The sequence below is a fragment of the Myzus persicae genome, unplaced genomic scaffold, assembly GCF_001856785.1.
Source record: "Myzus persicae strain clone G006 unplaced genomic scaffold, MPER_G0061.0, whole genome shotgun sequence".
In the NCBI taxonomy this organism is placed as follows: domain Eukaryota; kingdom Metazoa; phylum Arthropoda; class Insecta; order Hemiptera; family Aphididae; genus Myzus; species Myzus persicae.
This window is the reverse complement of record NW_019104373.1, coordinates 45,841-66,335: the sequence shown is the minus strand read 5'-3', so window position 1 is coordinate 66,335 and position 20,495 is coordinate 45,841. Positions and strand designations below refer to the sequence as shown.

At 30.8% G+C, this 20,495-nt stretch overlaps 1 protein-coding gene across 1 annotated transcript; it reads right to left on the bottom strand.

Moving 5' to 3' along the window:
- Window positions 1-1,069: 1,069 nt before the first annotated feature.
- On the bottom strand, window positions 1,070-20,357 carry LOC111041601 (solute carrier organic anion transporter family member 4C1-like). The gene is made up of 12 exons (XM_022325903.1): window positions 19,900-20,357; window positions 11,036-11,259; window positions 9,355-9,591; window positions 8,416-8,607; window positions 7,823-7,963; window positions 6,872-7,000; window positions 5,969-6,329; window positions 4,749-4,899; window positions 4,508-4,668; window positions 2,558-2,661; window positions 2,180-2,281; window positions 1,070-1,407 (listed from the first exon to the last, which is right to left on the bottom strand). Exons 2-12 carry the CDS (start codon window positions 11,247-11,249, stop codon window positions 1,301-1,303), a joined length of 1,899 nt encoding a protein of 632 aa, XP_022181595.1. The 5' UTR covers window positions 11,250-11,259; window positions 19,900-20,357; the 3' UTR covers window positions 1,070-1,300.
- Between the last annotated feature and the right edge of the window lie 138 nt (window positions 20,358-20,495).

Sequence of the window (20,495 nt, the reverse complement as noted above, 5' to 3'; positions counted from 1 at the left end):
TTATTGGGTTTTTAACGGTTCTCTGCGTGCGACAACTTCACCGTTGTTTATTTTATTGAATAAAACGATATATACAAATATGATATGTGAGCATATCATTACAATATTTTTCTCATTCAAACATCGAGTTTAATAGTATCGTAAGTATAATAAACTAGATATTTCACTACTCTGAATTCGATACGAAATGTATAAATGTTGTTTGGAAGCCTCCAGTAATGGCAATCGGAAAAAAATCCCCAAGGCAATACCTAGAAGCAGACAGACTATGTAATTCCAAGTGCCATGTTCCTAAATCTTGTCCAAATAAATAGGTAATAATAAAATTATAATTTATTATGGAAAAAAAATGACGATACTTGTTAATTTTTTTTTGTTATTCCATCAAAATATTCGTAATATTATGGTACATTAATAAAATTAATAATGATTATTTAAAAAAAAAATCAATACTATAAATAGGTAATCATTATAATTTATAATAATAATAAAAAATAATATTAGTTGGTTAAAAAAAAAAATTTTGGTTTACAATATTCCACATTGTCCATAACATATAAATAAACTTTAACAACTCAACAAAGCATATTTTGGGGACTTTTTTCTAGATTCATCAGATAGCGAGAGCGTCCCGAGAAAGAAAAGGCCATACTCTGACCTAAGCGCGTCTCGATTCATTTAGAGTTACCCCTTGTGAACCACAAAGAGATAAACTAGCATACACTCTAAATTTAATTAATTTTATAGGACCCATATTATCAGTGGTAATATGACGGACGCTTTTAGGATATACCAAAATTATTAGCGCCGAGGAAATTACCTAACCTTATATATAGTGTACATCTATACATGTTATTTTTAAATTTTAGTTTTTTATTGCCAACAAATAACAAATGTCACCGGTTTAAGTGTCGTTGCTCTCGGTTGCTAACGCTCAATTATCGCAAAGCACAATATTACCTGCTTTTGGGCTCTTAATTGCACCTGAACAAAAATGTATTTCTTTGTATTCAACACACCAATTAAAATATAAAATATAATTGTACATATATTGCTTACCATTGAGCTTGAATGCGATTGATCGAAATTAAATACTCCTGATCATATTTTAAAATACCAATATCTATTTGATGATAGGTTAGGGTATTCAGGTTACAGTTTAATATATAATTAGTTAAGTCCGACTCGCATTAATTATCAAAATAATAATAACAAATGTACAGTATATTAATAGTTGGATCATATGACAATACATATTAACTCTCGTTTTACACATCAACGTTGTTCTTTCGATTTGTCGTTATTGCTGTTCGCGAGATTTTTCGTCACGGCTGTCGTCGTAAATCTTCAGGTCTTTCACGTGATACCAAACACCAATGTCCAGTATAGTACCGATCAGCAGAAAACCTGCGGAAATCGCATGCATTACTGAGACGAGTAATCAAATAATAACAATAAAGAATTTGTCATATATAGGCCATATAGGGTTTTAAATTTTTAATATTTCAATAAAATTCTTCAAATATTTTTCTTCTTTTAAACGTGTTCGGTTATAGATGATTAGAAATAATATATTTATTACACACAGAAAACATCGATGGTGAATAAATTATCAGTTATCAACCAAGGTTTACAAATTACTTTAATAGGTATGTTATAATAATTTATTATAAATTAGGTTTGTTGAGAAATATCAAACATTTTTTCATCCAAGTCATGTAAGTGTTAGTACTGGGTACCTAACTTCTTAAATCAAACCATTCATGTCAAAAAAAAAAAATTACTTCAAATATGCTTATTGTAAAAAAACAACTTTACAAATTGTATTAAAAATTATGACCACTGCATGTAGTAAGCAAATGTTAACAATCACCAGTGTATTATGATAACATTACCAAAAATCATAGCAAATATTGCCAAAGTGGTCTTTACAAGATCATAGATATACCAGAAATGTACCATTAATGTTTGGTAAATTTTTCGTCACACGTAAAGGCTATGTATACTACTTAAAAAATATTTTCATATTATTTTTTAGTATTAAATCGTTGATACCGATGCGTTATAATATTTCTATCACAATGCTGTCGACTAAGCACTTTCAATCTGTTTTTGAGACGTTTGGTACCACTTAAGACTATCTGATTGTCAAACGTATATATATTAGCAATATACTTACTAGCACCGGTAAAGTTCAAGTAGTACTTCAGCCGCTTACCGTCGTACAGCCAACAATTACCATCGGCACCACACTTGCCGCCCCACACTATGCAAGTTGCGTCTACGGAAACAATAATTTACAACCAATATGAGTTTAGTTATTAATTTATAATTATTTTATTTTGGCACGTGAATGCGTGATGCGAGATTTACAATTCTTGTACTATTATGCTGATGAGTTGCATGAAATATGTATACATTTAATGGCGAATCATGGGCCACTAAACTATATGTTAAGCCTGTTAAGGGACCCTGAGCTCACAATTGATTCGTTAAATGTTTAGTGATTGTTCATGCAACTCGGTATTAGACTTCGATAATTTGGTAATTTACTTACCGACAATCGTTCCGTATAATATGGGGCCAGGCATGAACGCCACCAGGGCCATTACCACTTCCGAGAAACCCAACGATAGTGACTTGTCCTCTTGTTTCACACACCTATAATACGTCAAACATGTAAACATAATATAAATCCTAGGCATTAAAGAATTAAGAGTTAAAGTTGTTGCTTTTTACTAAATTTCATAAATAATTACTTTATCTGAATCTTCGAATTAAATTGTTTTCTATTTTAATTTTTTTTATGTTACATTTTATTTTCATAATAAATTAATTTTATATATAAGACATACTTGGTAAATTTGTAAAAGTATAAATTAATTAAAGAGCGATTAAAATGCAATTTTTGAGATTGGAGGTTACGTTAAGATTTTAAAATGTTATTATTTTTAACTCATATTTGTATTACGGTACCTTAATTATTTCATATGATATTTTTCGTATAATATTGTTCAAAATTGTAGAAATTGGCAAGTGGCAATGTTGCAGAATTCGTTATGCTTAAAAGTTAATGTCTTAATGGTGAAGGTTTTCTTTTGTATTTCTATATCCTTTGATAGCTTGATACACCAACACATTTTTTCAATCGTATCGTAAAAAAGTGTCTTATGCAGTTATGCTCAATCTCGTGATGATTGCCTTTTTTGATCAATGTCAGTTATTTGTTTTAATAATGTATAATTGTAATTTAAAAACAAAAGAAATGTATGTTGATATAAAAAATAACAAGTATATTTTTTATTTAATACCTATGCAAGGTGTAACAGAATGACCTGACAAATGAACTAACTTTTGTTCTAATCAATATTTAATATTTTTATAGATGCCTCCGCTTCAAGTACCTATTGCATAGAATTTTTTATTTTCATTTTTAGTACCTACTGAAAATTAACAATTTAGATTAGATTAATTTTTTTGAGAAAAATATAATTAATAGCCAATTTTTAAATTTAATTCCTAGAAAATGTTGAAGGTAAAAACAATTATTAAATTCAATTAACTTATCAATATTTTCTTGGAGAAATATGAAACGCAATAACAAGATCCAAAATATTCTTTTGGGATATTTTTAGATATAAGCAAATCTTAAATTGCTCACTATTCATATAATTTTACTATAGTATCAATTTTTCATTAGGTTAGATCTTTTTGTAAAACCCTTGTAACCTAGTTTTTAATTTGCCTAAATTATATTTGTATTTGAAATTTGAATATTAAAATGTTTGAAAATATAAATAAAAAATTAATAAACACGTATAAGTATGAAAATATAAAAATCTAGCACGTTTAGTATTGGTATAATACTAGGAATAATAATATATACGTTTTAGTTTTCAAGGTTAGGCTAGATTTGAACAAGTAAACATAATATCGTGTATTATTGTACATATTATTTGTATATGAAACAGATCCGTTTCCGTATGACCATATACATGTATCCATATTACGCAGATTTCGTATAATAATACTAAAAATAATAATAATATTAATGTTTTAACATTTTGAAGTGTGAATTATTATTTTACCATCATCGCCCACAGAGTGAATAATATAATATAATAATTAATTTACAATTTTTTTAAAATAATAATGACGTACATTTATTATTTACGTCATACGTAATTCACACAAGCTATAAAAAATCATTGACAGATAGCAGCACATATTTCATTATATGTTCGAAATCTGTACAAAAATAATCACAATCATTAAAATTCGATGAACACCAAAAGTCCATAATTCAAAAATGACAAACAAAAAGTTCTCAGTTATAAACCTATTTTCTCTTTATAACTGAATCATATTTGTTAGTCGTAACCAATCATTTTAAGTTTGAGGCTGTTTTAAAAAATCTATTTCACAATTTTTGAAGCCTACATTACCTACACCATTATTATTTCGAATCAACAATTTACTACCAACGGCTATTGCGCGTTTTACAGACCTGAACTGAATGATGGTGTTGCCCGAACGACCGGTAGATGACAAGAACCTCATCACGCCCATCAGAGCGAGAAAAATGATGAAGTCTTGACCGCAGGCAACCGGACACACTCCCTCTGTGGCTGTGCCCAAGCCACCGATACAGGTGCAGTTGCTGTAGGCCTGAGAGATACAACGAATGCAACGTTCTTATTGTACAAGATAATTTTATCGTGACGATGCAAAAACAAAAGCTTATTCACCTTTACGTTACCATCGACGATCGTCTCCGTGGTACATCCCGCGTAGCACGGAGAGTAAAACGTGGTAGATTGGTCAAACGAACAGACAGGATTGTAGCTCATCGATTTCCCGCAGTTGCAGCCCACGTTGCAGTCCATCGTCAAATTCCATCTGATCGGAAAACGGTAAACAGATATTATTATTATCGTGCTTATAAATGTATACACATGAGGCGCAGTGTCTCAAAACACGTGCTGTGACCGCCATCACTGGCCATTGAAACTAGTTCCCGGATAGGTGAGGTGAGCACCCTAGCTGGTTCTTAGGGGCAGTTCCTTGCCCCACATAAGCGTGTTCCAGACCAACCATAACCTGCCCAAACAGCAAAAACCTTACGAATAAACCACGCAATGGCCTAGGTTGACTCGGGTTTTAATAGAAAAACTGTATACACAGGAGTATATTACACAATGTATTTGACAAACTCACCAAGAAAGTTATAGAATATAGATAATAATATTATATGGCTGTGGAACGGCCTAAAATAAACAACACAATACGCCGAGCTAGAATGTTTTTGAGGATTAACGTGACTAAAATTACGATCTTGAAACTTGAGGTTTACTGGAGTGGAAATTAATAAGCTTGTACCAAGGAATCATTCAATTAAAAAAATTATAGCGCTCTATTGGTGAATTTCGGTTTTAGTGTACCTACCTCAGCTCACCGGCAATCAACATATCATATTACTCACCCACATGCAAATGTAAGTTAGTCAATAGATCAAAATATTCAAAATAAAGTTATCAACGGCAAATAGCTACGAAGTTGACAAAAATATAAGTACTCCCAAAGTCCCAAAGGTCTGACTTAAAAAATGTAAAAATGTTTGAATGTATTAACAAGATTATTTTCAGTCGGTAGGAACACTTTTTCAATTTAAGTTATTTCTTGGCTTTAATAAACATTTTAAATTGTATCAATTTTTAAATATTTTACATTAAATATATTAAAAACTGTTGAAAAATAATGAATATGTGCTCTAGCAGATGCAAAGTAAACTTATTCTTTATCAGATCAAAAACCTTTAAATTTTATAAACCTAACTACTAGAAGTAGGTACTTTAATTTTTTTCATTTGTTAATGACGTTTGGTGATAAATGGATAGGGTTTTCAGGGGCCTTGAGGAATTTTTTTAGGTAGCTATGAGGTAACGGAACTAGAAATTTGCTTACTAACGTTTTGTCCGCATTCCACTGGCCGTGTAAATCTTCTGCCGCGCACCCGAGAAAGATGTACGCGAAGTGACCAACCACCTCCAAGGCCTCCGTAATGAAGTTCCACATGGCCAGCGACCTTGGCGATGGTTTGAATTTGGATATGACCACTCCGGATGTCACAATACCCAAACCCGAACTCAAAATGCCTATGGCGCCTGATGCAAAGTTGGAATGTGCTGCCGTCTGTCTGAACTGGGTCTCCATGTACTTAGGCATGAACGTCCAATACCCAATTAGGCCCAACACGAAAAACGAGTTGCTCGCTGAATTAAACACTAGTATTTTGTTTGACAAAATCCGTTTTAAAGACGTTTTGAAATCTGAAATCGTCCAACTAATATTATTCATATAATAAATTAGCATAATAATAATATATTATCCGAGATCAATTTATTGTATATTAAAAATATGTTATAACCTGAATTTGAAACTTGAAGCTCAATAAAAAAAATATACGATATAGCCATCATGTACATTATTATTATATTATGTTTCTTAACATTGAGAGGAGGTCACGGAATTTAGGCAACCTTAAACTTTAATTAACCTTTTAAACTTTTATCTTTTACCCAGTTAAATAAACACTAATGCTTATTATTATTATTATTATTTATTTACTTATTTTGTAATATATGAGCATTTGCCTTACATAGTGGCACCCACCCGACAGCGAAGAGGGTCCTTAAAATGGCTGAAACTCCCCAAAATGTAACTTAATACCATACGAATTAGAATTAAGCACATATATTTTTTTTTAAATCTATACATTTCTAATTTATTTTTAAATATCTCATCCAAACATTCCCATTCTAGATTTGATAACGTTATGAGATCGATCATTACAGGTATGTTATACTTTTACCGGTCGAAACGTGTTCTTTTTTCTCTTCCGGCTCTTTTAGCTTGCGGACTGCCGCCCTCGGAAGCATTCTTGGAAAAAGCATCATCATCATCGAAAAAGCTATACAAGTAATACCAATGGGCGTCCAACCTGTAAAGAAAAAACCATCAGTACTAAAAAGATTTTCCTTTTATATCTAAGATATGAACATTTAATGCAAAATTCCTCATACGTTTGTTTACATAAAACGGAAAAAAGTTTACCTTGTTTCAAATTAATTTTTTATGAGCGTTTAAATGTTTTCGACATTGGACTTTACCCTTAAACTAACGATTTCTCATGTTGTAATGATTTTTTTATTTGTTGTGATTCAAAAACGAATAACCGTAGGTCCGTATAGATGATACTTGAAAGTTCAAAATTTCACAAAATATTTATATTAGTTGTATCTTTTTTCAGCTCGAAAATCTAATTAATGTTTCTCGTAAGTAATTAATACCGTAGCTATTAAATCTTAAAAATAGGTAGTAAAATAAACTAATTTTATAGCAATAATATTATAAAATGTACTTAGAAACGCACTCAGAGTAGTTTTTCCCACACAATGATATCATATTATCACTGAATTCAAGTTTAACTTATTTAACAAATTGAATTTATAGTGATCTACTTGACACTCACTATACAACAGCTAGAATTGTACTCACTTGTTCATCTTTTTTATATTTGATGTTATCCGGAACATTTTTTTTTTTAAATTTAACTCTCATATTTTAGTTTTTTTAACGGCAACATAATATTATGCGAAAACAATTTTTTATGCAATTATTATTGATTATACTTATCAATAATACCTATATTTTTTTTCCTCTACAAAGTACATAGAACAATGTACAAAGGTAGGGTTATTCGTACGACGAAAACAATGCTTGTGTATTAATATTTATTATATAGTATGGTAAGAGTACTTACCCATCCACCATGCACCGATCCACCTAGGATCTTCATTGGTTATGGTCGGCGTTAGATTAGGGTCGATGAAATTTGTTAGCGTGTATGCCGACAGCATGTATCCCAACATAGGACCCGACATCCGTATGCACTGAACAATAGCTGTGAACAATTTATAAATCCTTTAAAAAGGTGTTTCGTGGCAATTAATCGAGAGAGTGGTGTATATCAGGGGTGGCCATATACAAAAGGCGTTTTGCTGATACTTTTAAGTTAATACCTATTTAATCAGTGCACTTTTCAGTTGAAAGGCTAAACTGTCTGCAGTGTTTAAATACGCCGTTAGTATACCAAGTATGACTATTATTTTTACTTCTACTACAAATAACTTCAATTCCTAATGCCACCACCCATCTAGCCAGGTAAATCGTTAAGTTAAGACTGCCTCAGTATTAAATTTTGATTTTTTTGCTAAATGTTTTTCTGAAAACCATGGTTTTTAAAACCATCGTACAAGAACATTTTCTGAAGTGGGGCACTTGTGGGCCACCTCAGATACTTCGCTTAAAAGTGCCGGTAAAATATTTCACTAGCTTTTTGTTTTAAAAACTTACCCAAAAGCACGGGTACCGCATTCTTGCGAACGTTATCATCCAAGTACGCTGCACCACAAGTCCAGTACAATGAACCACCCAAGCCCAGCATCGCGTGCGCGGCACACAACAGGAAAGCAGCCACGTTCCATAACTGCTCGTTATGACAGTCTTCATACAATGGTTGACCATCGCAGATTTTTTCATTTTGTCCTTTATTGCACATGAACAAAACGTAATTTATTTTTTATTTTTTAAATTCCTACAAATCAATGGCAGCTACCAGTATTATGGTGTTCATATGTTTTATAAGAATATACTTAGATCCAGTCCCCGGGCAAGCTAATTATAATTTTTAACTGAGTTAAGTTAAACTGATAAAAATCATTTTAAAAAGTTTAAATTTAATAGTTATCCTAATTTTTTTTTAACTTAGTTAAGTTAAAAGTTATTTGAAAACTTAAAATTGACTTATTAACTTAAGTCGAGTTACTTATTTATATATATTTTTAATATTTAAACAACTAGTTATATAGTTTAAAATAATAAAAATTAAATGTTAATCCATTATTTATCATCAATAATAATTTTATTACATTTATTTTTTAATTTTTTAATTATTTAAAAATGGACGAAATGAGATATGATTAAAAGTAACTCGTTATTTTTTCTATTAAGTTTATATCAATAAAAATCAGTTAAGTTAAAAAACATTGAGTTAATGAAAATTTTAATTTAAAAAGTTAAGTTAAAAAGTTAAAATTAACTTAACTTAAACTTTTTAACCTATTTACGTCAAGGCTTGCTTAGATCCCAAAACATATCATTGATTAATATTTATTAATATATTTCTTAATTCAAAGTTAGGGTTTTTATTTTGTTTAAGAGTAGTTTTTGTAAAAGTGTAACAGTGTTGTTGGAAATTATTATCCTTATTTTATTTTTGTACTTCATACTTACTCGAGATGTTACTGAGAAGAGAAGTTGAGTTCACGCTGTCGCCGTACTCGACGGTGTACTGAAGGATCTCTTCGCCTGGCCCGTAAATAATGTGTGGCAGGAGACGAACAAAACAGGAGAGACCGACGAAAAAGGAACCGATGGCCAGCCAACGCGTCCGATGTCCTTTACCGGCCATGTGGGCCGTCACCATGAACGATATAAGTGAAAATAAATCCCAAGTGCTTGAAATGATACCTAAACATATAGGTAAACGCCAATTAATAATTTTTCCAAACACTACAATTTAAATATAAGTAACTAAAAATCACTCTGACATAAGAAAGAATGCAAGTGAGTCAATGTAATGGATAGTGTTAAATTTTAATTCAATGATTTAAAATCATTGTACATGAAAAATGATTCTGAGCGAAGCCGGTCTGTAAGTCTATAATATTACACTTAGTATTTAGTATATTTGATGATATTATTGTGATTAAAATAATTTATTTTACTATTAAGCATTAGTGCTATAGCAGATAAAATTCATTTTTGCCAAAGAAAAAATACATTTGAAAAGTCATTGTGCGTATAAAATATAATAATACACTCTAAAAGTTTCATGTACCTATAACTACGAAAAATATTTTTAAATTGCAACAAAATAACTTAAATCATTATTCTTAGTTATTTAATATGTAATATTTTGTATACACATTTGAACATAAAAGAAGTAACATCTGTAACAAAAACTGTACTTACATATTTTTAGATGTTTTGGTTACAGAATAACCTACTTAGGTATTAAAGTTTAAAATGTAAAAATGTTTTAACTATTCAATTATTTGTCAAAATTTGAACTTTAAACGCTTATAAAAAAAAAATCGTGCCTATATGTATTTTTAATATTTTTCAACTGATATTGTAACAATAAATCAGGAGCCTCGTATTAATTTTTCACGCTTTTTTGACCCAACAAATAAAATGCTGGTATAAAAAATGCGGACATAAACATTTACTGAAAATTGCATGTATCTACAGTATTTTTTTAAAGTTACACTAAAAACTAAAATCAATTTTGTCGAAAACCAGGTTTCCTTAAAAATTCCCGTTTTTTCTTAAATTGTTATTTGTTTTTCCTGCCGTTTTTGAAAATTATTTTTAATTTTTACTGTTACCCCCTCCCCCTCAAAGTAACAACTAGATACACTTTCCAATCAGAAAATATGCTGTTTAAGAAAATCGAAGCACTTTTACTGCCCCAAAAGGTCACAACACACACAAAAATAAAAAAAACATACATCATTGTTAAATCAATAAATTCATCTCTCCGTTCAGAATCTAAAAGTATACAGGAAATAAAAAAATCAAATTTCAGATTGAAAATACGGACAAAAATATAAAATGTTATTAGGAATAACGATTACAACGGGTGTCGTAGGTGATGTACTCGTATCGACGATTTGACCAATAAATTATTCGTAATTAGAACAAACCAGTGGCGTGTATCATAAAAAAATAGGTGTTGCTCTAATAATTGTTGGTGACCTACCCCTCATTATACTGTTATACCGACCTATAAAATGTCCTATTTTTCTTTCATTAATACCCACCCACCCATATTTAAGGTGTTGCCTTAGCAACACTTAAACCCTGTGTTACACGCCATTTCTGGAACAGACTATACGGAAGTTTTAATTACCGCTCATTTGACTGGAGAATTTAAATCTCTTCTCCATGGTAGTCAGTGTACCGTTGAAGTACGAGGACAGCATGAATTGGTTGAGTCCCAACAGCCCGTACACAAGAACATACACCTTTTTGCTGGCGAATATCTGAAGCCACTTGGGCTTGAACAACCATATTCCGCAGACCGTGTCCTCGACAGCCGGGTCGTCCGAAGTCTTGTCACTCATCTTTTCGCTTCTAAACAAAATTCAATTTAGATGATGGTTATAGCAAACCGATATTTATGTAGTAAATGAGTATTTGCTGGCACGTGGTACTCTCGAGACGTGCAGACATCATGTATCGTGTACAAAATAATAATAATAATAATAATAATATTGTCGAATATAATATGCCGGCCGTTAGCTGTTCACTCGAGTGGACGTGAGTTACAAATTATGTACATTAAATATATCATTAAGCTGGCATTTATTTCAGTTATAATGATACAGTTGAACGTGGTAAAGTATTTTTCCTCAAGTTTACGACCATCAGCTATTACCATCGCGGGCCCGACAACGCAAACACACAAATACAACACATTATGCGTCGCTATTTATGCACGGATAAGTATGGATAATGCTACACTATTATTTTATCTCAATAGGTTTAGTACAATATAATGACGGCCGAATAGAAACATTAACATTGTAAGCATTTGAAAATTAACTCATATTTACTGCATTTTTAAAGAATACCACTAAATAAGTCTTGTTGACCGAGTGGGTTTAGGCGTGTAACTATGTAAGGTATTTTAGTCGAATATTATCCAACAAATTTTTTGTGTTGTTTCATCACAACCACTGCCACCAGTGCAAATTAAATATTACAATGTAAACACAACCCGTTTTTAAAATGTTGTAATATTAATGAATTGATAAATAAAAATTAATATTAATTAATAATATTAATACCTATGATATGTAGGTATAATATCAACAAGTTTAATAATTCACAGTAAATAAATGGATTTCATACAAGAAAATAAGTTTGTGTCAATGTATCATTACATGACTTAAATGGGAAAAAACCAAATTATCTGAAAATACGATTATTAATATCATAGGTAGGTAGGTACTAAACAATTGCAAACACCAAGATTTTAATTATTAAATGTTAAAAACGTGTATAAAATTATGTAATGACAATGAGGCCATTTTTAACTGTTAGGTACATACATTATTAATTTTAATACGTTAGGTGTATCAAAAAATTATTTGATTCGAAAATATACATATTTTAGGTTGAGTAAGAAATGTGTGTGTATATGAGTAAAAAAACTATCACCGTGGTATTTATATAGTTTCCTATTCAGGTGTATCCAGTTACAATTTCTAAATGATTTGACTCTCAACATTTGATAAGCCATTAATCATTATTAGTAGGACTATAAAGAATAATACTCGTAAATTGAATATACTAAAAAAAATAAAATAAAATATGCATATTTTAATCCTGTTAAAATATAATGATAAAGGTTACAGAGAAATTACCATTAATTTTCAAACTTAAATGCATAAAAAAAATCACGCCTTTGCATTTTAAATATATTTAAACTGCTATTAAAACAACTGGTAAGAAATTTTATTGATATTTATAGAAAAAAAATTGGGCATTTAAAATGTCTCTAAATCACTCAAAACAATATATTTAAAATGTTACCAGAAAATTATATTAGCTGATAATTGTAAATATCTAAAATATCTACGGTTGTAGTGTTATACGTTTTTTAATAAATTACTCAACAAAATAAGAAAATTGTTCGATGAGATTCCGTTAATTTACTACTGAAAGAAATTTTAGCTATAATAATGGTAGCGAGCAACAGCAGTTGTTATCGATGAAATTCAGTAAATTACTACAAAGTCATAACCGAAATTAGGAGGTAGGTAATAGGTATACAGTAACAGTATACCAAATGGTTTTTAATGCGCTATAGGTACACGTTTTCACGTTGTACGTGAGATAAAAAAATATTATAATAATAATATATAAAATCTTAGATGCCGGATGCGTAATAATTATGACGGAAACACGTTCTAGCTGTACGCGTAATTTTATTATAACAATAATACAATAAAATGATATATTTAATAATATACATTATGACCGATTATATAGATAACCTATTGTCGAACATATTATATGTACCTATGTAATAGGTATTGTGGCCTGTGAGTCGGAGCTATTTTTTTTTATCGAGCACGAAAGCACATTGATCTATATTATATTATATTTTAATGACTTTTGTCATTGGTGATAGGGATATACTATCTGGTAACTATAATCTATACATACATACATATGTATCTACCTAAGTATATTAAACAAACTAAAAATAGAATAAAGTATAACTGTATAAGTACAGAGTATAATAGAATTATCTGACAGTAATGAATTATAATAAAATTAACTAATTCTGTTACACATTTTGTTCTCATCAATATGACTTTTTATTTTTTAAATTAAAATAAACAATAATCATAGTGCGGTAAATCTATTACAAAAATTACAAGAATATGACTAGTTATAGTATACCACCTGAGACATGCAAGTCCGACAGAAAACCGTCTGACTAGAACATTCAATGACTTTCCCGTCATATTATTGTATCGCCCAGTCCAGATTGCGGTGTCGATAATACAAAAAAGGTGCGTTGTGCTGATATTTTAAAGTTAATACCTATATTGGGGAAAGTAATGCTAACAGTAGTTTTCCCTCTGGTCCTCGATACCACAAAAAAAAAAAATGCCTATAATCAGTGTACTCTTCAGTTGAAAACTCTGAACTGTCTGTAGTGTTGAAATACGTTTTCGCCGTTAGTATATAATATATATACACCGTATTACCATTATTTTACGCCTAGAACAAATAATTAAAATCTCTGATATAACCCCTTTTCTCCGGCCCGTTACGTAATGACCGCCTCAGGATTACATTTTGATTTTCTTACAGGTAATATTTTTTTTTTTTTGAAAACCACGGCAATTCACGTATTCTCATCCAAGGATATTTTCTGAAGTGGGGCACCGGTGTCGGGGTTCACTTCCACGTGAATAATAAAAATATATCTGTTAGGTTTGTTTACATATATGTCGTGCCTATCTGTTACAACCTGTATCCGTGGTTCAATAAGCACGCCTATATCTACCTTTTCCTTATCCGAACCGATCGATGAATGTACCGATTTTACAATTAAGTGTGTTTTATACGCCAAATCAGTTTTTGATAAAATCGATTTTGATTTTTTTTTTGTAAATTAAAAAAAAATAACCTCGGATTAGTAGTCTAGGATTAGTATATCTAGTGATTTTTCATTAAATGTATAGCTATAATTTATATATAAGCAATTTCTATACACTCCATAAAATTGTCAAAATATTTTGAATATTAAGTTGTTAGCGCATTATAGCTGTGGAAATTTAAAAAAATCAAATGTAAATCCACAATATGGATTTGAGCATTCAATACGAGATTTCTCATAAAAATAGAGTTTATACAGATGAGCCAAACTAATTGTTTATGAGCGTTTGAAGTAAACATTTTTTAATAATCCTCTGAATATTTTTTTTTTTTTGCGTGATTCGACTACGCTGCCGGCCGCCGTCGCATTACATCGATAGCGCAACCTTCGTTTATTCCGCTTAAAATCTAAAACAAGTTAGTATCGCCACAACTGATACCATCAAAGTGACATAATATTTCTAAATAATATAATATGTAATAGAAAATATGGTCTTTAATATGCCTACTCAATAGTTTGAATGAATTTCTTAATTCGAGGAAAATATGTGTGTAAACACGCTTAGCGAATCACCCTGTAAACTGTAATAAATCTCGCGAGTTTTTTGTAAAATGTTTGAAAACACACTCAGGTACGTTGCCGCTCCGAACATATACATAATCATCGTGTACATTGTCATTACACTGAAGTATTCAAGACACACGCTTTCACCACGGTATTATAGAAATATATCTTTGCATACGTATTTTCAGTATTTGTATATCATTGTTATTTCACTTGTGCACCTCAGACCTCTACGACACGTATTTCAAGTACTCGTGATATTTCGTATTGCGTTTCCACGTCAACGTTTGCAGAGGCATCTTATCTCATGGTTTTCCCGACTTCGGAGTAGGTAGTCCGTCGAAAACCATAATGTGACAATGCTGTATATTATGATGAATATTTTATATCGCCAACACACTGCACGTTATGATGTACTTACCTACTACGTACGTGTGACATTGTCGCATTGATATCGTGAATGAATAACTGCAGTTGCAGGTTTTAAATTTTTAATATTTTTATACGGGTTGTCGATATGCGCCGGTGGAAATATTGTAATACAAATCGGTTGGCATGGATGAGATTCTATTTCAGAGTGATTATAATAATTATTGTAGAACGTATATACAGACAATATCATAGTATTATTTTCGTCATAATATTATGTATTATATTATATAGATAAAATATCATATACGTTTAGGACGAGTACAAATGACGATATACGTCCTAAAGTTAAAAATAAAATGCACAAGCTTGTATACAATTTGCAGCAGTGGAGCTTGTATAAGTAAGTATTATTATAGCCGAGACTTGTGGAAAAAAAACCGGAGTGCGTAAATTGTGACGGTATCCACCTGCGGCGTTACAAATCATTTATATTATAATATTGTTTTCGTGGAAAATCTAGGATCTTATAGTTTTGCATATTATTTCATTTATTTCATTTTTCGAGTACCTGTATGATGTACCGGCAGAGTACACAAAATCATACATTTTAAGAGTTTGTAGTATCGTTACCGTTCTACAGTGTATATGTACGGCTGTAGTGACGAATTGGTAATGTGGAATTATGGAAGTTAAAAACAATGGTCGACAACAAAAAAAGCGAAAGAATCGTAGACTCGTGCAGCATGCGAGTATACAATGAGTGCTATGGCCTATGAGTGCTTGCGTTGTCTCACGATTATAATATTGTTATTTGTTTTGAATATGCTTTAGTCTCTTCTCGACTATTATACAGAGTGACTGTAAGTAACTGAAAGTATGAATGTTTTTTGAGTATTATTTTTTTTTTTTGCTATTTCCAGTGTTATTCTACATTTTTATTTCACATTCCTAGCAGAATATTTTTTAAGAATTTTAAATAATTTCCTGTGCAAAAAAATAATTTAATTTGGAACAAGAAAATTATGTATTATTATTATTTTTGAGGACGGTAAAAATGATACGATCTCTCCAGCAGCATATTTTCAGGTTGGAAAATGAATCAAAAAAATCTACTTTGTTTTTTTGGTGTGACTTAAGAAAAAAATAACTGTTTGGATGTATGAAAATGTCACCAACGTGTTTATAATGTCCATTTCTACACACTACAAAATATTCAATTGTCAAATGCAATTTTTTTGGCAAAAAATAATTTGATTTACTGTAGTGCTAATGCCTAATAGTGAAATAAAGTACTTTGATAACAATAATATCTATAAAATATACTTAAAAGTTAGTTATACATGCTGACAGGCCGTCTTCGATCAGAATTGCTTTTCGAATTCAATAATTTTATGTCATTGAATTCACATCTAACACATCCGTAACAGTGATTTTCTAAACACCTAGTGTATAGTAGAGCGTACCCACTTACCCGCTTTTTTAGGGTTTAATATATATTTTATTGTTTGTCTGTCCAAACAATTTTTAAGCTATTATATTTATATTTATATAGTAATACATAAATTATGTGGCGTCATCAAAAATGGTCATTATATAGTCGTCATCACTGTAATAACGTGGCACGTTTCAAAATAATTCCGATACATGCAATTCGCCTAAGTATATCAAGGTAAACTCACACATGTATATACGTTTTCACAAAATCGTCGAACGGTTACATCTCGTTGCACCCGACCTCGACCTTCTATTCGTGCAACGCTATAACTGCAACAACTGCATTATAATAACTACAATATAACTGCTGCACCGAATGCAGTTCGGTTTGTTCATTGGCAATTGCGTAGTACGCGATACATACGGTACGCGTTCCACTCTATTCAGTTACAAATCCACCGTTAGCGCAATATTTATATCAAAACACCATAATATAATAATATTATTATACTATTACATATATATATATAGTATAACAAAAATATGTTTTCGCGGAACATTATATTATTGGATTTACGACTCACCGCGGCGGCACTATTAGAATGGTTGTGAAAACACACACACTATTATAATACGTATTATTATTAAACTATTATTGTGTATTGTTGTCTTTTACGGTTTTGTTCAAAACGTTTCGTTCAAAGATCTAAGATCATCACGAATCACGATTCGCGATTAAGGGGCAATGTCTTTAAAATAATTGATTGTTCATAGTGCGTGGACCTAATTATTATTATTATTGTATTTATATGTACATACAACCCTGCGTGTTCTATATCATTGCGCAGAATGAACATGCACGATGTACACATTTTTCGATATTATATAATATTTTTTAATTTATGAAATCAGATGGACTAAAAGAAAAAACCCAGTAGCGTATCAAAAAATAGTCAACAAATTGCAACATTTTGCATTCGTTTTACTCGAAGTTTCTAGATAGTAAAGGTAGATATTATAATAGTAATATTACGGCCAAAACGACTACAAAATGTAGTTTTCAACGTTTTCCGAACACAATACGAGCATTCGAAAGTTATTTCATGATATTATGAGTTGAGGTGAGGTACACACTGTCTACACGCATATTATATTCTACCATCATAATATATAATTTAGAGTGCTGAGTGGTTATAGGGTGGTAATTATTTCCATAGTCAACACTTTCCACCTAAAATGCCATTAATGTTTTTGAAAACTTGTTTTATAGCTATTTGAAATTTGAATTCTTTAGATAAAACAACTTTCTGGACGAAAAATGTTTTACGCATTTTCATCATCATTTAAAATAATTTTTTGATTATACATATTATTATCAAAGCAAAATATTTTTATAACGATTTCGCACGAACATTAAATTAGTTATACATTATACGCTTACCTACTGTTAAATTAATCGCTCAATCACCCAATATCATACACCTATAAATTTTGATTTCTAAAATTAAATTGGAATACCTAAGAGTAATAGGCACACGTCATTATTATGTTAATAAACCTATTGTGCATTATATTATAGTGTCGATGATCTCTCTTAAACGATAAGAGACGCTGATGTTCGGTTCTATTAAAATCGTGATTCGTCATCACCGTTTGATATACCTACCTAATAACCCAAAAGATTATTACACGCACATATTGAACACCGACATAAAATAATATGTTATAAAGTATGTAAGCCACTGATGCACAATATAATAATCATCCATGAACAGTACCTACCTATTTATGGATATAATTAAAATATGTTCTACTACTACTATACATTGTATATTGAACGATTATAAAGTTGACGAAATATTCCGAACGCTTGACCAAGAACCTGGACATTTTTTCGAACAATAATCGCAGCTCGGCATAAACAGCGTATCTCAACACTATTTATAATATTACCTAAAGCACCCGAACTCCGGTGTTTATCAATAAACCTGAAGACATATCGGCCATTACATAATCATTGGCTTTTAATTTAAAAAGTATGCAAAGAATGTTTATTAATATATCGCCATTATATCGCTGTAAAATCGTGTTAAAAAAGACAACAACATTGAACGTGGCCGCACAAAATATAATTACGTTTTTATATGCCAATTTTGGTGATTCGTTTCTTCAACACATCGCAATATTATTCCAATATTGCAATTTTTATAAAAAAATGTTCGGACTATGCACACAGATCCTTACATACGAATGAATTCTACTAATAAAAATGTAAGAAGTAAGAATGTAAGATTATTAGACATTAACAAAAAAACAAATTTTGAGTTTAAAAATATAAAAATAAAATAATTAAGGATGTATGATTTTAATTTTAAATGATGAGTTTAACTTTACTATATTATAACATGACGAGCAATTTTTTTCTTGCTAACGCAGACGTATTCTTACTTATACTAGAGTGTCAATAATATTATTATTTGAAAATATACAGAAAATATCTTTTGCCGAGTTGTTACGGTGTCGATCAATATGTATTGTGCGCAGTAACGGTTCCAAAAAAAATCTTGAGTTCCGGAGTTCCGGTGCTCTTTTATAGAATGGCGGTGATTTGTTCACAGTTACATTTACGGTACTAACGAATTTCATTTGATTATTTTTATTGCATCGTGTATAGTAATAAAATGTACTCTTATTTTTTATAATTTTTTTCATGAGTACTTTGGAAATAAAATTTTTTTGAATTGTAACCAATTTTTTGCTTTTGAATGCAATTATACGTTTTATAAACGACTTTTTAAAGGTTGACTTATTAAGGCCTTGAGGGTGAGTTAAAGTTTCGATTTGATATATTATACTATGCATGTTGTTTTGATTGTATTTTTTAACTGTCTTTCTACATTTTTATGGATTTTATTCATTCTGAATGTCCAGTTTACCAAATAAGCGATTTATATAAATGTGTGCTGTAATATTGTATACATAAATATGTTATACACATGATTTCCTCCGTCAATAATGTCATATATCCACTAGACGCATTTTATATTATCGTACATAATATAAATTATACTGTTGCACTATAGCCTATAGGTGTTATTACTAGCATGATGTTGCATATTATTAGACGGTCGTGTATTTTCGCGTATACTTTAATGCGAGACTTCCCGTCGTTCGCGCTTAATTAAAATAATAAAAATTTTGCGGTCGTCGCTGGGTACACTTACCGCGGTCCTCTCGGTGTGTGCAGGTCGTGTTCACAAATATTATATTATTATTATATTATTATATTATCATTTATATACAACAGGCGATGAAATAGACGGCAATATATTGCTCGAGTAGTCCGTCCGGTCGCCACTCGAACACATAATATTATTTACAACGACAATATGTCGACGACCACCGCCTCGATAATCATTAAGTATTATATCGCCATATGTCTACCGAAAAATGTGAGCGATATAAGTTGATAATATTATTATTATTATTATTATGTAAGTCGAAAAAGCTGAGATCTCACGCGTTCGCGAGGTCGTTATACTATATTTAAACGAAACAAAACAAGATGTGCGGACGGAAAAAAAACTAAATCAATAACGGTATACTAACGCGAACGGAGGATCGCTACTGCAGCACCCGACCGACGGACACCGCGGATTGTGTACTTGTTACTCGCAGTCGGCGAGCGTGTGTGCGTGCAACAACAGTATTACGTATAATAATAAAATATAATATAATAATAATATGTGCTTGTAAACTTGTAACAGGTACGAGTGTGTGAGTGTGAGTTGTGCTATACCGTCGTTACGGCTCGGCGAAG

Coding starts and splice junctions, on each gene's coding strand:
- LOC111041601 (XM_022325903.1), bottom strand. CDS start 11,249: ATGAGTGACAAGACTTCGGACGACCCGGCTGTCGAGGACACGGTCTGC. Junction 8,608..9,354: donor TCTTCTCAGTAACATCTCGA/GTAAGTATGAAG, acceptor TGTGCAATAAAG/GACAAAATGAAAAAATCTGC. Junction 2,662..4,507: donor AACACCATCATTCAGTTCAG/GTCTGTAAAACG, acceptor GACGTATTATAG/GTGTGTGAAACAAGAGGACA.